General features: G+C 42.6%; 1 protein-coding gene across 1 annotated transcript; it reads right to left on the bottom strand.

The window, feature by feature from the left end:
- Positions 1-10,277: 10,277 nt before the first annotated feature.
- On the bottom strand, positions 10,278-13,750 carry Gjd2 (gap junction protein delta 2). Its single transcript, XM_003475663.5, has 2 exons — positions 13,582-13,750; positions 10,278-12,563 (listed from the first exon to the last, which is right to left on the bottom strand). Exons 1-2 carry the CDS (start codon positions 13,650-13,652, stop codon positions 11,669-11,671), a joined length of 966 nt encoding a protein of 321 aa, XP_003475711.1. The 5' UTR covers positions 13,653-13,750; the 3' UTR covers positions 10,278-11,668.
- Between the last annotated feature and the right edge of the window lie 2,377 nt (positions 13,751-16,127).

Raw genomic sequence — 16,127 nt, 5'->3', positions numbered from 1 at the left:
GCACCCGCCAGGGCGGGCAGCAGGTGTACCATACAAGGGAAGGAAGTAGGTGTGCCTCTTCCCTTTTTTACCCTTTTCTGTCTTGTTGCTTGCACTCATCATGAAAGGCTGCCCCTGTGCCACGCCACCCTGCCGTGGAGCCCACTGAGTATGGACTGAAACCTCCACAGTGAGCTAAACAAACCTTTCCTTCCTTTGTTTTTTGGGTGTTGGGTATTTTGTCCTAGCAACAAGAGAAAAGTGACCAAGACAGTATCTGACTGGTAGTTTGGCTCAGTCAATACAGAACAGATATATCAAACTTTACTTAGAGAGACAATCATGGTTACTATCTTGTAAAATTTTTATTTGACTCTGAGTCCCGTATTTGTAAATACTCTCCAGTCGCCTGTTCTGGTTTCCTAATTTAATGCCTTGGATCACAGAGTTTCCCTAAACACCCACTGTACAGAAATCTGTTTCTGCAAAGTATCCAGGTAAGTTAGAGTTGACCTTCCACCTTTCTTAAAACGTTTTTTTCTATTCACTCTTTTCTCCATTTCTTAAAAAAGAAAATTGTTACCTCACTACATTTCCTCACCTATGAAAGCCTTTTTAAGCAAGCTGCCCTTACTTCAACACCCTGGGACTCCAGGAGCGCCAGAGAGAGGTGTGGTAAGGAGAGCAAATATATCAAAGTGAGGAATGAACGCCTGCCAAGCTCATTAGCACCCAGGCACAGAGACGGAAACTGCTATTTTTATCAAATGTACCTGCACTTAAATAAATTTCAGAGAACTTGGCATAAAAATGGTTCTTTTGGAAATTTTTGTTCCTCCTAATGGGACTGGCTATCTTAAGTGGCCTTTCTCCCCTAGTTGTTACACTCAGACAAAGGTTGGGAAGGCTCCTGTGTATTTGCATTTCTTCTCTCATGAGATCTCCGTCTCAGCTATTTGTATCCCAGTCCTGACAGAAAGTGTCTAAAATCTTTGAGGCTCCACAACCAGGAAAGAGGGATTCATCTCTACCCTGTGATCTCCCAGTTGAGCCCCATCCCTCAGTATGGTTCCAACGACATTATTCCATTAGCCAAGGCTAGCTTATGACCCAGTACATTGAGTGGAGGTATACCCAAGTGCTGTCTCAAAAGCATGCTGTAAAGAAATTTGATGATGTAGAAAATATTAACCATTTATTATCAAGTGTAAAAAAACTTACAAAACTATATACAGGTGTGGTTCTTCTACCTCTAGAAGAGCCCCATATGCGGTACTCAGAATGTCTATCTCTCTATTTATTAGAAGTGCTATACAGATATACACCAAAAGGCAGATACAAGCTAACAATGGTTCTCTCTAGGTGACAGTTTTTCATTGTTTTTTTTTTTCTGTGAACTGAATGTGTATTATTTTGTAATGAGGGTGAAATAAATGCTGCATTCTTCAAAGAAAAAGTGGTGATTTTTTATCTCCTGTGTCATCTCTGAAATCATGGAAATTAGTTAAGAAGATGGTCTGGGTGAGACTGGGCTGTCTCGCCAGTATGGTCACTTTTGCTTCCACTTGGTTTGCACTCCAGGTAAAAGTATTCTGTCCCAAATGTGAAAAAGGAAGAAGGGAGAAAGATGAAAGAAAGAAAGAAAGAAAGAAAGAAAGAAAGAAAGAAAGAAAGAAAGGAGAAGGGAAGGGGAGGGGAGGGGAGGGGAGGGGAGGGAAGAAATCACAGTTCCCTAGAGATTGAGGCCAAAATCCTCCCCTAAAGATTGGGCTTCCTTGCAAACTCTTTAGGGATATAGGAAGCTGCTTTTTAAGGATACATAAATTTCTTTTCCAACACTTCTAGACTGTTCTCTTGACAATCTTAATGTTTGATGAATCAAATGCCATCTAAAATAGTAAGTGCTTCAAACCATGACTCAGAGAATCAGGTGCTGTCCCACCTGCATGAACAATAACTGTGGTTTTGGACAAATCACCCAAGCTCAGGAAAAACAAGTATCACCGTTCTACTGATTCAGTCTGCTTTACAGACAACTTGAAAAGGCCAGATACGATACACAGAGGGAGGAAGTGGAAAAGGCACTTGTGAAATGATTGTCACTGTCCTGACATTGCTATTACCATCACTACTGCTACAACTGCTTTTGTAAATGAAAAATGTGGTAGATGATACTGCACTTTGACTTTAGTTTTTGGAAAGAAAGAAAGATTTTCCTAAAGTCCAGGTCACCAAGTTATTCTTGACTTATAGCATCAATCAGAGAACGTATTCAAATTGAATTTTAAAAGAATATAATTTTATACATTTTTAAATGAAAAGGCTTGGCTTTCTGATGTCACATGCATACAGTCCACTTGCTTCTTAGAGAGAAGCTTCTAGAACATTCTGCTCATATTGTTTTCTATCTGATAGCTATCTGCTATGGGCTGCCTCTCATCTCTTCCTTTCTTTATTAAAAACAAACAGAAAACAAAAAAACCCAAACTATTTCGTTTGGTTTTCACTTACATACCTTTGATTCTGATTCCCTTTGTGCTAAGTACTGAGCAAGCATTTTATTGAGTAGATAGCTGTCAAAAGAATAAATTGACTCAGCATCTTTTAGACTAAACACAGTTACAAAAAGATTTTAAATAGGGGTAAAGAGAAACTTTCAACTGTGCTGGGAAACACTGTGAACATGCGGAGCAGACTGTGTACTTCCTCATGGAAAGGAGAAGAGAAGAGCTTGCAGAGAATCTGCAGTCAGAAAAAGTGGGGTCCTCAGATGTTTTCATTACTTTTCTCATTCCTGAAACAAAATGCCAAAGTTCAAGGAGAAGGGGTATTTTAGCTCAGTCTGTAGAGGTTTCAGTTGATGGGTGGCTAGCTCCCAGGCAGGCAGTATGACAAAGGAGCAGTGTGGAGGAGAAATATTTTGTGATGAGCCATCTAGACACAAGCCATAATATGAAGTCTTTTTCATGAAGTTCTAGAAGTGGCCAGAAGCAAGGTCTCTTGGGGTATGCCAGGGATGGAGGCACCCAAAGTACTTCCATAGATAGAGCAGCACACACACAATAGACAAAAGTACACACACAACTTAGAGCTGAGACTATAGGTCTTTGCCCTTAGGTTGCCCATAATTATAATGCCATATGTATAAGAGGCCATGTGCTTATCCAAGACAAGATCTTATCTTGCACGTGATGCTTAGTCACGTTTCTCATGACCTGTGTTTGGAGATATCTGGAATAGAAATCTGAGGAGTCTGCCATCCAGAGCTAACTACCTTTGTCCTGCCCAGGCCAAATTTTCCTGGCAATCTAAGAAGCCCAATCTGTTTATCACATCCTATCTCAAATTCCATCAAGCCCGGAATGCTTTATTCAAGTTTATTCTGTGGAATGAAGGTGCATCAAAGAAATGAGAGGATGAGTAGAACACCCTTTCCCATTTTTTAAAGATTCTGTGATTCTATATTTCTACTTATTTAATCAGTGACTATTTGCAAAGCCCTGCCATGTGTAGATAGAAACATGACTGTCTTGGAAAATCTCATGGTCTCACGCCATAGCAAAATGCACAAGGAAGGAAACATTGGTGAGAAAGAAAAAGAAGGAAAACATTTCGATGTGAGAGAGAGAGGAAGTGACTAGTGTGCCAGGCTTCTTGAGACCACATGTAACAGCTTTTGTTCTGAGGCAGTGCAGGCACTAGACAAACTTGGCATCAACATCATACTGTACGGGCTAGAATGTAGTCAAGGTCTAGTCTAGACCTTGTACTAGCTATATGACCTGGGTTGACAGAGCATCCAGATATTTTGTTTTCCTCATCTTTTTCCAGACCTAGGGGCGAATATTGAGTGAGTTCATTCATTCATACAAGGAAATGGTAACTATTCAACATCTACTTGCTATTTTTGAGAGCATGAATAGAATTTTTGACTATTCAGATTTCATATTTTGAAACATTCAGGAATTTTTATTATCTTTGAGAAAGTGGAAATGTGAAGGGAAGAAAATATAACATTATATAAAGAAAGAAAGTTCTTTAGAAAAAGCAATCATTTGCAAAAGGCTTGGGCCCCACCTGGAGGCAGGTACAACAGATAAAGCTCCCCAGATGTCTCAGAGGTATCAAAACCCAACAATTCTATATTTAGGTGCCCATATGTTCCTACTGGCCAGAGTTGCCCACAAACACAAACATTTCAATGCACACAGCAACAATTTTCAGAAAGATTTTCCTTTTAGGAGAGGTAAATTCTACAAAGCTTAATCGGTGCTAAGTGATTCTGAAATATGGTATCAATTTATAGCAGAAAGGTCATCATGGTGAATCAACACGAGGATTCTGCTCAGTGCCTGGGATTTAGCAGCCTAACTCCCACTAATGTTAATGGGGCCATGCTGCCAAATCCCCAACCATCATACTGGATATTGTTCCAATCCCTTACTGTTGAAATTGAAATGTGTTTTCCAAATCAAAGCTGATTCTGAGATGGGTACAATTAGCCTCTGCATGGTCAAACAGAGGCAGCGTAGCTGATGCCTGGGCACCTGGCAGAGCTCAAAACATGGCATTACAAGAGGTTTCACATTGTCTACTCAATTTATCATGGCTTTCTTAAGGCATACACAATACAGTCCATTCACTTCCCAAATTCAACTCTTCCTCCTCCTGGTGACCTCCAGACAAAAGAAAATTTCCAGTTCTGCAAGTCTTCCCCAGTCTTCTTAGTCAGAAATGAATGCTTATGTCAGTTCCTAACTCAAAACAATTTTTCTATGTTAGTCTGGGTTGGGATCGTGGCAGTTCTCAAGTACTGCAGATTCTCAGTTCTATGAGGTAAACTTGTGTCCCTCCAGGCTGCTCCTAGACCTGGGATACCAATTCCAGCTTTCTGTCACTGCTCATAAATTCTGGGCAGATCCCTCTCCCCATAATCTTTGAGAATGGCAGAGTCAAGTGGCTCACTCTCTGGCTGGCAGCTCAGAATCTCCCCAGGTCCCGTGTCTCAGTCCCTGTGCAGATTCTGATCGAAACTCAGACTTATCATACTCAGAATAGCAAAACCAGATCACAGCTTCTAGGAATTTATCCAGGTTCTGCTGATGTTCTCAAACAACTGACACCAGCCCCCAGCCTTTGCCTTCCTCCCCCCACCGGCTAGATTAGCCTGTCTGTTCCCAAGGGGATGTCCAGGTCCCCAGCAGGGATTGGGTGGCACAAATACTTGCCTTACAGAAGTCAGACATCATTGGCCACCCATCAAATGGCTCCTGACCTGACCACAAGTCTCAGGACTATGCCACAGCTTAACAAAAAGGATCGCAAAGTAAAGCAATGCTTTGCTGCAGAACTATGCCTTATTAATTATGGTTTTTCTATCTTTACGGCATCTCCCACCTATTATATAAACGTAGATGGTATGATAGCTTCTTTCTGAGAACTCAGAATGCTTTGAGCCTTGGATATGACACAGATTGTATTCTGCCCAATGAAGTAGTCTTATTCCTTGTCTTCCCTGAGAGAAAGGAGCACAGCATACCTGTCCCGGTCCTTCCTGTAATACAACTATCCAGACCCTGGTGCACCATCAGGGCTTAAGATATTACTGAGCTCAGTTAAATGGCTTTTAAGAGAAAGGGAAAAACAAAATATAAAGGGATGGAAGTTTGCGAGTTGGGGATATTTGCAGATGATAAAACCTTTATTTATTAAGTTAAACAAATGAGCTTTGGGTAACTTCTGTAGTTTTTGGAGCCACTGATCTGTTCCTCATAACTCAATTTGCCATGCTGTTAGTAATTTAGAACACTGTCCTCTACAAACAGTGGATCTGATCACATGTTGATTGATGTTGATCAACCAACTTCATCAGTTTCCTCTTAGATGCCCTGTCCTTGAAGACTCAAAACTGATAATAATAATTCTAAACATTTAAGCCACCACCACTCTCTTGGTTTTGTTTCTGACTGGAGTGTAACAACCTTCTAAATGGACACAATCTTTCTGTGGTCACAAAGCTGATTGTTCATGCTCAACTGACTTTCAGAGCACTGGCTAGAATGATGTATTGGTCAGCTTTTCATCACTGTGACCACATATCTGACATTACACAACTTCAAGGAGTGAAGATTTAGTTTAGCTCATGGTTTTAGAGGGTTTTGTCTGTGATCATCTGGCTCCAAAGCAGAAATATCATGTCTGATGGGCATGGGAAAGGAAAGGTGATCATTTTATGGCATCCAAGAAGCTAACTGAGGAGGAAAGAACCAGAGAGGAAGGAACCCAGGGCAAGATCTAGTCCCCAGTGTGACTCCCTCATGACGTCCTTTCTTCAGATCCCACCAGCTAGGTCTGCATCATCTTCCCAGAATGCCATCAAATGATGACTTTGTTAATGAATTCATCCACTGGTGAATTTAGAGTTCTCTGACTCCAGTCATGTCTGAAAACACCAGACACACACCCATAAGTGTGCTTTACTAGTTTCCCATGCATTTTTCAATCTTATGAAGTTGAAAATCAAGATTAGCCATCACGATAGGATTGATCAACTACCTTTGCCCACTATTAATTTTAATTTCTTCTATTCAACCTACTGGAGGCCTAGAAGTATCTAAGGCAAAGGATAGTCCGTACTCCCTGGTTCTGCCTTCTCACTCATCAAATGTAGTCAATGCTTTTGAGTCCTTCACTTTCCTTTAGCTTAGCTGTTATCTGTCTAAATACTTAGTAAGACTGAATGCTAATAAGAGACTTTCTTCCTTGAAATTCCACCACCTATAATTTCTGACACCCTTTTCTAATTTAATATGGCCAGCTAAATCTCTTCAAATTCTAACCCGGGCTGCTGCTCCTCTCTTCCCTGAAAGCTGTACCCTTGGTCAGCCTCTTATACCATCATGGAAGTCTCAGATTTGACCTCTGTTTCCCCCCTAAATCCTTGAAAATTGCTACCTGCCTTCCATCCATAGTATACCTCATTATCATTGACCTCATAAAAAATTTAAACAAGGGCAACTCCTCTATGAGAGACTCACACTTCTCTTTTCCTCCTTTTATGCTTTCTCTTCCAAATGCTTGATTCTCATATTCTTGTACTGAGTCTTTCTGATTCACTTATTCTCAACCGTAGGAATAGAAAGAGGAAAAGTACTGGCCCCCACCCTATAGAATCATACATTCTAACATGAGTAGTTTGGGGTGGGATAAATCATTGGCATTTTAAGTAGTTTTATTATTATTATTTCATGATTGACTTTTTATCTTTTTGATCTAAAAATTGCATTTCATAGACTTCTTAAAAGCTAAGATTTGGGTGATAATAACATTGTATCTCCAGGGTCCCAGGCCCTGCAGCATGAGCTCAGTGACAATTTTTATTGTCATAAATAAGGTATTCACACAGCTTGATTTGCTCAGAGTATACCAATTATGCCCACTTTTCTGATTTTCCATTAAATGAGATACCTTGCCGTTCTGATTCTCAGAGGTGTCTCATTGTGCAATAAATTACATAGTCCTCCTAAGCATATCAGTGTATAGAGATCTGAAAATACTCAGTAGTATAGACTGAATTATGCCTTCCCTAAATTCATATGTCAAGCTCTTAACTTCCAGGACCTCAGAATGTGACTGATAGGGCTTATTAAAAACTATTATTTTAAAATTAAGTGATTAAGTTAAAAGAATAAGCTCTAATAAACCTGACTGGTATTTGGAAATTTGGACACACTAAATGACATCAGGAATGCACACAGACATGCAAGAAAAAAACACACGAAGACACATCGAGAAGGCAGAAATTTGTAAACAAAGAAAAAAGGAGAAAATGAACCTTTTCAGCACCTCTAACTTGAATTTCCAGCCTCCAGAACACAAGAAAATGAATTTCTGTAGTTTAAACTGCTTATCTATAGCATTTTGTTATAGCAGTTTCAGTAAAATAATTTACATAATTAAGTGCAAGATAAGACAAATCTAAATATTGCTTCTTATGTGCTCCAGTTTTCCAAGACGGTGCTTATACCATTTTAGTGAGTTCAAGAAATGCACTATCTTGATGTTAGATCTTTTGTTTCCACCAACTGTACAATAAAATATTTGCCTCCGTGTCCTCACAGGACATGTTCACCTTTCACACATCCTGAGTCTGAAAGACTGTTCTCAGTTGGGAGTCTGAGGCACCCATTTCTTTGGAAGCAAGTAAGACAGTGACAGAAATTGTCATAAATGAGTGGATAATACATCATTTCTGCCTGCAAGGAACTACATCCTGATCCAGGAATATCTCATCTTCATGTCCCAAGAGGAGGCAGAGTGAGTTTTCTGAAGGCTCTGGGCAGTACACTGAGCCATCCTGGAGAGAGTTTGGCAATTGTGGGGACAGGCAAACCGGGTTTTAGTGGGTAGAGGAGGAACAATCCTAGTCAAGAGAGTTAGTGGAGTAGGCATTCACTATAGAAGAAACGGTGTAAACACAAAAGTGGACATTTAAAAAGAGAGATCGTGTTCCCTCCAGTGCATGTAAAAATAAGCACACCTTCAATTTTAAATCCAGTCATTTTCCTCTGTCCAGGGAGGTTATAATGTGTAGTTGCTATGCCTCATATTTTTTTAAAACTTTAAAAATGTGAGGTCTTAGAGATTAAATATTCTGCATATTTTTCAACTAGAGTTCTTTCAAGATATTCCCCAAACAGCGCTGGGGGTGTGGCTCAGTGGTAGAGCTCTTGCCTGGGTTTTCTCCCCAACACCACTAAAAACAAACAAATAAGATATTCCCCCAAATATTTAAGCTCAGTTCTTTCACTTCCTCCCATCAAAACAGAGAGAGGCAGAGAGAGATAGAGAGAGAGAGAGAGAAAGAGAGAGAGAGAGAGAGAGAGAGAGACGCAAAGGCCTAAAGGACTTGCGGTTTACCAAAAAGCTCTTCTATCCATGTCATTCTTCCACAGAGTACAGATTAAAGTCACACCCATTCCACAGCTATTTGAACAATCAAATCAGAATATTTTCTTCCTTTGATAGAAAGCAAAAGACATTCTGAGGGATGATGGTGCACACTAAGGGAAGTATGTGCCCTTCCATATGACTGACAAGGGAAATAACAGTCTTGCCATTTTCAGGTGTTTAGAAACATTAAACAACTGAAATAGTCGGCCCCACTGATATGTGATGCATTCCTATGAGGAAATACTATTATTTTAATCCTATATCAAGGCATAAATACAACAGACCTTGTTTTCCACACAGACTCTTATTTCTTTCACACCCAAGCATATGCTGAGAGAGCTCAAGTGACACCCTTGCTTCATCTCTAGGAGGTGTCTTGAAACATTTTTAGCTTACCAAACATAAAATGGAGGTGGATCTGTTTCTTTACTCAAGAATAATCATCTTCAACTGCTTATTTATACTAAAATCTATAGATCAAAATAAATAAATTTCATTCTAAAACTGGCATCTAAGATGTCATAGTTAAAGGTGCAACAATTGTGCTTTGAAAAAAGTCATCCAGGAAATTTCACGTTGCTTCATGATGTTCAAACCAAGTTCAAACCATGATGTCCAAACCTCTTTGGAATGAGGAGGTGAATGGTACTCATAACTTAAAAAGCATCAGCTCCTGAATTAATGAGATCATTTGTAGGCCAAAAATGGTGTAGCTAAAAAAGGCTGAATGCCATATAACAAAGTGCATCCCTTTGATGAACTGATTAAAAGTCTAGAACTATGCTTTATAATACACTACATCTGTAGTCACACATGAATGTTCAAATTAATTATAATTAAATAAAATGAGAAATTTAGTACTTTGGTGGCATTAGCCACATTTCAAGACTTCAGGTATCATATGCAACTAGTTTCTGTCATATTGGATAGCTTGAATAGAAGAAATTTTCATTACTGCAGAAAATCCTACTGGACAGTGTTAGTAGAACACAAAACTCTGAAGATATTATGGGGAGAATAGTATGTCTGCCAAGATAACAACACATGGCAGAAGAAAACATGGTGAGAAGGGAGAACAAATTCCATTCCAAGAATGAGCTACTATTATACAGTATTGACTTTTGTATTACAAAAAATATGCAGAGAAATATTAAACTAAAGTAGAAAAAAGTAAATATCATTATCTGGATACCTCATCCCTCCATTCTCACCATTTATTGTTTGTCCCTCAAATGTTTTTCATCTGCAGCTCACTTCCTGCCTCCAATGTTCTGCTGCTGTAACATTTTTGAATGCTTATTAAAATAAACAGAACTCTGATAAAAATAGAAAAATGCAAACATCCCTTTTTACAAAAAAGGCAAAAACTTTATTTTAAATAAATTATCCATTGTATATTACACCATATCCATATGTAAATCAAAATGATAATGGTAATTCAAAGGAAACAGAGGGCTTCATAAAAGCACATTATCCAAATATTACTCTTGGCCAATGCGTTAGCTAAATACACAGTGGATATTAAAGGAATAATATGGCACTTAAATAAATAAGAGCAAAGAGAAGGAAACATATTCACAATCCAAAGCAATAGGTTTTTGAACCTTTGGTATATGTCTCAAACATCCGTAAACACGTGTTAGCCAATGGTGTTTAGTTCCAAGTTTTTAAATCAGTAATTTGTGTGTATGCATACATGTGTTTCAGAACTAACTCATAAAACAATAAATTGGGGTTGACATGGGCTGATTTAAGGTCTCTGGTGTGAGCACACAGGTAAATTCAAATCATGGCAAAATGTGCAGCTGTGATGCACAACAAAACCATATAAGAAAATGAGTAAGATACACCAATTAGAAATTCTGTGGCTTGGGTAAACACCTTAATTACTAACAAAAAAAGAAGAAAATTTAATGATGTCCAAAGTCCACAAACTGGAAGGCAGAAATACTCCAAAGCTCATAAACACATGCCTAACAGTGCACCAACCATCTCACAGAAGTTTTATAGTTGAATATTGCAGTTCCCTCCCCCCGCCCTTCCCCTCCCATAATAAACAGCACCAGTGTAATTTGAGTTAGAAAACTGGAAATATTGAGACATTCCTAAGGTTTTCATAATGACTAAGAGCCAGTCTGATGGGGCTCTAGTGCAAACCTCTGCCATGGCCAGTCTCCAGAAAGCACCCCATATAATTCCCTCTAGCTTGCAGATAAACCATATTAGGTCTAATGTAAGGCCAGGTTCAGAAAAAAGCTGGCATGCTATCCTGCATTGAGGAAAAGGAGCATGCTGATGGGGGAGATACATGGAGGATCCTCAAGGATATTAGTCCTGCAGCCCAGGATAAAGGGATGTTTTGAAATAGGTCACAAAATTTGTATCAATGAAGTATTTGACTCATGCCATTTACCAGAACACAGAGCTCAGCAGAGCTAAATCTTGCTTGGTAGCTGTGCAAGTCCACTATTAGCAGAATCTGGGCTATAAAAAAGGGGAGCCCAAAGAAAAAGTTCTACTCGTCCATCTCATCTCTCTACACAACTGCTTCTGTGAAGCCAGTGGTATAATTGATGCAAGGTCTTTTCTCTTTTCTTCTACTGATGCAAGATCTTCTCTTAACCAACCTTATCCTACCTCTTAATTGCATGGATGAGGGCTGATTTATCCACATTTGAGCAGTCCATTTGCCCCGGGGCTTCTTGTCACCCCATAGGCCATCCTGAAACCTGCCTTTTCACACATAGGCAGAATCACTGGACTGAGTCCTGCCAAAATTGGGAACACTGACACGTGGCAGGTCCTTGTTCCGGATCTCATAGACTGACTTCCTTTTGGCCTGGGCCCCTCGAACAGCCAGTTTGATCTTGCGCCACCCTAAGTGGTTGAGTTCAGCCAGGTTGAGCACAACACAGATGCCACTCACAGCAAACATGAACACCAGGAAGACAGTCTTCTCAGTGGGCCGCGACACATAGCACTCCACCTCTTTGATGCAAGGGTATCGGTTACACTCATACAACCCCGGGACACTGAAGCCATAGAGAAAGTATTGGCCGACCAGAAACCCAATCTCCAGGGCATTTCGGAATACCACTTGGATGATGTAGAATCGGGAGATGCCTTCCTGTCTTCGGAGTTTAGACCTCGCTGCAGTACGCAGACCCGAGGGGTGTGGAGTCAGCTCCTTAACTTCTAAACAATCTGGCTCTGTCTCCTTGCTGGTGTTCTCTGTGTTCTGCAGCACTCCATTGACAATGGCATTTTGCAACTTCTTATCTTCTCTTTTGCCTCCACCACTACCACCACCCCCAGTTCCTCCAGGACCCCCCATAGACTCAGGGGCGTCTCTGTCCAGAGCTAGGAAGACCGTGGAGTATCGGCGTTCTCGCTGCTTGGCGGACTGGTGCACAGAGTAGGTGATGAAGCAGAGACTGGGAGTGCACACCATTATGATCTGGAAGACCCAGTAACGTATGTGAGAGATGGGGAAGGCGCGGTCATAGCAGGCCTGGTTACAGCCGGGCTGCAGCGTGTTGCACACAAACATGGTCTGCTCATCATCATACACCGTCTCCCCAACAATGGCCACAATGAGGATCCGGAAGATCACCACCACGGTCAACAGGATCCTGAGCAGAGGAAGAGGGAGGGAAGGAAAGAGGTTCTCATGGGATGTACCACCGATGGGAAAGCCCTGTTCTTTCCTTGCCTGTCCTGACGACTGCCAGTCCGCTGGCTGTGGAGCTGTCCACCACGACGTGGTTCTGAACTGCAAACCTGAGAAATATTTCTGTCTTTTTTCTGCTGGGTGCAGACAGACTGAGCACACTTCATATTACAGGGGAACCCCACGTATATGATTCTACATACTCTGGTCATGATCTATTTCCAACATATGAGTTTCACTCTCTATGTGTCACGTATAGAGTTACTTAACGTGTCTCTCCTCTGGATATGGCAAAGTCACACAGAATACTTGTGCAAATAGTACATACTTCAAGGTCTAGACACAGGGCGCGTTTGGAACTATTCTATGTGTATATTTGTTCTATTCTCAATGTTATATTGAACTTAATGCTTTGCAAAAACAGATAACTATGAATATAAACTCATATGTGTGCATGAATACATATATATGCAGATAAATAGATACACATATATGGGCTCACAAAAATGCCAACTGGATGTGTGCACTTCTGACACCATCAGTTTAACAAATCAGTTTAGTGGAATAAATATTTCTTGAGAAAAGACGCATCTGCTCTGAAGAGCAAATCCATCTCCCCATTTGCCCTTTTCCGTCCAAATGCAATGCTGCCTTCTTTATGGATTCTATTTAGGGAACCGGATGGAGATTGGCTCTGGCTGGGGAAGGGGGACCGGGACAGAACCAACAACTCCTCTTTGATGTGGGAAGAGTGACTGCCCCCTCCCCAGCGGTGCTTCCTAGGGGAGGATGGGGAGGCTAGTCGGGAGTAGCAGGAGGAGGGGGCGTGGGGTGATCCCTCAACGCCAGGAACACAGGTGCACAGACCCCAGACGGCGGGGAGGAGGCGAGGACGGGCGGGGGCCGGGGTTGCTGTGGCTGGGAGAAAGCACTCCCGAGGGCCGTCCGACGGGCCCGCTGCGGCCGGGGGGCGCCCTTACCTCCCGATCATAGTGGAGTGCTGCTGCACCGCGGCCTCCAGCAGCCTCTCCAGGATGGTCCATTCCCCCATCGCTGTGCATCCGGAGGCAGCAGACAAAGGCTGGGCAGCACCGGGCACGTTCCCGCTCCTGGCCCCTCCCCGGGCCGCACCTCCCGGCGGGGAGCGAATTGCACCCCAATGAAAGAAGCAAACGAATTTTAAAAAAAAATCCACGATTCCCCCCTCCCTTTTATTGTACTTGAAAGAAATGAGGAGAGAAAGCCCACGCGTCCGGACTGATGGGCAGTGGGCGCGTTCCGGGAAGCAGCACGAGCCTCCGGCGCCCGCCGTCCGGGAATCGGGGCTGATCCCGCGGCAGTTGCCGGGCCGGGGGCGGGGCAGGGCCCCAGCCGGGGTCTGCAGGCACCGCGCCCGCCGGAGGAGCGGGCTGCGGCTGAGGGTCCGGCGGCCACCGGCGCCTGCCACGTCGCGGGCCCCTGGCGCTCGCTCGCGCGCTGCCTCTGCGAGGCCCGGAGCGCGCGGAGCTGGCTGCCGGGCTGGGGAATCCGCGGCCGCCGCCTCTAATCCGCCCTTAAGTAGTCTCCGCCTGCGTCACGCCAGGTCGGCTGCTGTCGCCGCGCGTCGGAGCCCGAGGGGTCGGGGACGCGCGCGGGGGGAGAGGGCCGGAGTCCTGGGGCCTGGCCAGGGCTGGGGCGACTCGGAAAGGAAGGACTGCAGCGCCCCTTGGGGCTTCCCGAGGCGCCCAGGTAACCTCACCTGACTGCCAGCCCCCCGCAGGAGGAAGGGGACCCCGGAAGAGACGCACGGGTGAGTGGGGAGGGGAGCGAGGAGGCAGTGGTTCTTCTCGCCGTGCATCCCTCCCCGTTCGCTTTTGCCTTTGGGGAGACAACTAAAATCTTTATTCTGGATGGAGATGCTGCTAGGGGGAGGTCGCTTTGTAAATCTCGGGGGAGAAGGCAGCGGGGCTGAGACTGAGGATGCCGTGTTTGAGCTCCGAGGTTCCAGGGCTATGCCGAGAAAGGCCTGATAAGAGTCCTTTAGGCTGAAGTGTAAATGCAGGTGTGAAGCCTCCTCTGAGGATCAGGGCTGGATGCAAGTCCGTTACAGCGGAGGCGCCTAGCAATAAGGTGCCCCTGGTTAAAGATCTTACCTCCCCAGCACAAACCCAGATGCCCTGCTGCTTCTATTTTTATTTTACTAATGGGATGGGGAGTGAGCTTCAGGTCAACCTGGTCTAATCTGAATTTAAAGAGACCCCTTATTCTGCTAGCAATGGCACTCCAGCACGCACACGCACCCCACGGCCTTCCTTGTTCAACGTTGACTTTCTTCTCTCAAGGAGCGATCTTGGTTTCTGTTTTTATTTTTACATATTGTTGTCAGCTGTGTTTACAACAACTCTTTAACTGGTCGCTGGAAAATTGAAACGATCACACCAAGTCACTAATTAGCTCTGGGGTCGATATTAGGAGACACTAGAGTTGGAAGTATTTCATGTAAGTGTTCCAAAAGCATGGTGGGCTAAGAAGTTGTCTTTTTAAAAATACAACCGTGCTAACTTGTCTTAGGCATATAATGCTGCTTTAATTACACATGGGCATCATAGAACATATGTGTATCACATAAGGCCACACCACAATGAACTTTAAACTGTAGAATGCCCAAGGTGCTTGGGTAGCTAGTGAATTGGGGTCTGAATGGAACAGTGAGGGTTATGGGCTCAAGTTTATTCTCAAAGCACTTCTACACAAATAGATTTTAAAGGCACAACCCAAGCTCTCACACCAGAAGAATCACCAAGGTCTTCTCCTAGTGCTGATTTCCTCACCCAGAGAAAGCAGCTTTCCAGCTGGATGAATATGAGTTCACTAAAAATGGAGAAAGATGTGAGGCATAAATAGAACGTTAGGGTGAAGACAGGTATTCTGTCTTCCTTTCGGGCAGGGAAGGGGTACAAAAATGGGGGAAAACTGGCATCTTATTGTCCAGTTGGCTTTCTCCATTAAGTCAGTACAGACGTTCTTTCCCTTCGTGTTTACTTACTTAAAACTCATTCTGCGATATTAAAATAGAGTTTGGATGAATAACAATGAAACTCATAGCTATGAAATAAACTTCAGTGTTCATTAGACCATCTTGGTACATTCATTAAAAACACTGTCATGGACTTTCCATTTCAAATGTGCTAAATTAAAATCTATGCAAGTGAATTTTAAGTACCTATATTGTTAATAAGTTCTCATCACTGGCTCTAAAAACAACAAAATATTAAGAATGTATAGTATGTCCATGAGTACTAGGGCAGGAGTGAATCCCAGAAATCAATAAACACCACCTCCTTTTTTAAATAGGTGTAAAAACTGACCCAAAGTTTAGGTGACTTGCCTAAAGTCATACATGCAACAAAAAGAAAAGTTATGAAGGATATATGGTTCTTGAGAAAAAGATTAAAACAATTCAAAAGGCTGAAGAATATAAGCTTTGAGGATAGAAAAAGGAATAAATGTGACTTGGATCATGGGGACATTGTCACTTGAAAGCAAC

Source organism: Cavia porcellus, unplaced genomic scaffold, assembly GCF_034190915.1.
Source record: "Cavia porcellus strain 051 isolate PalLab524CR breed Dunkin Hartley unplaced genomic scaffold, mCavPor4.1 scaffold_6, whole genome shotgun sequence".
NCBI classification, from domain to species: Eukaryota; Metazoa; Chordata; class Mammalia; order Rodentia; family Caviidae; genus Cavia; species Cavia porcellus.
The sequence above is the reverse complement of the archived record's forward strand: the minus strand, read 5'-3'. Positions and strand labels throughout refer to the sequence as shown.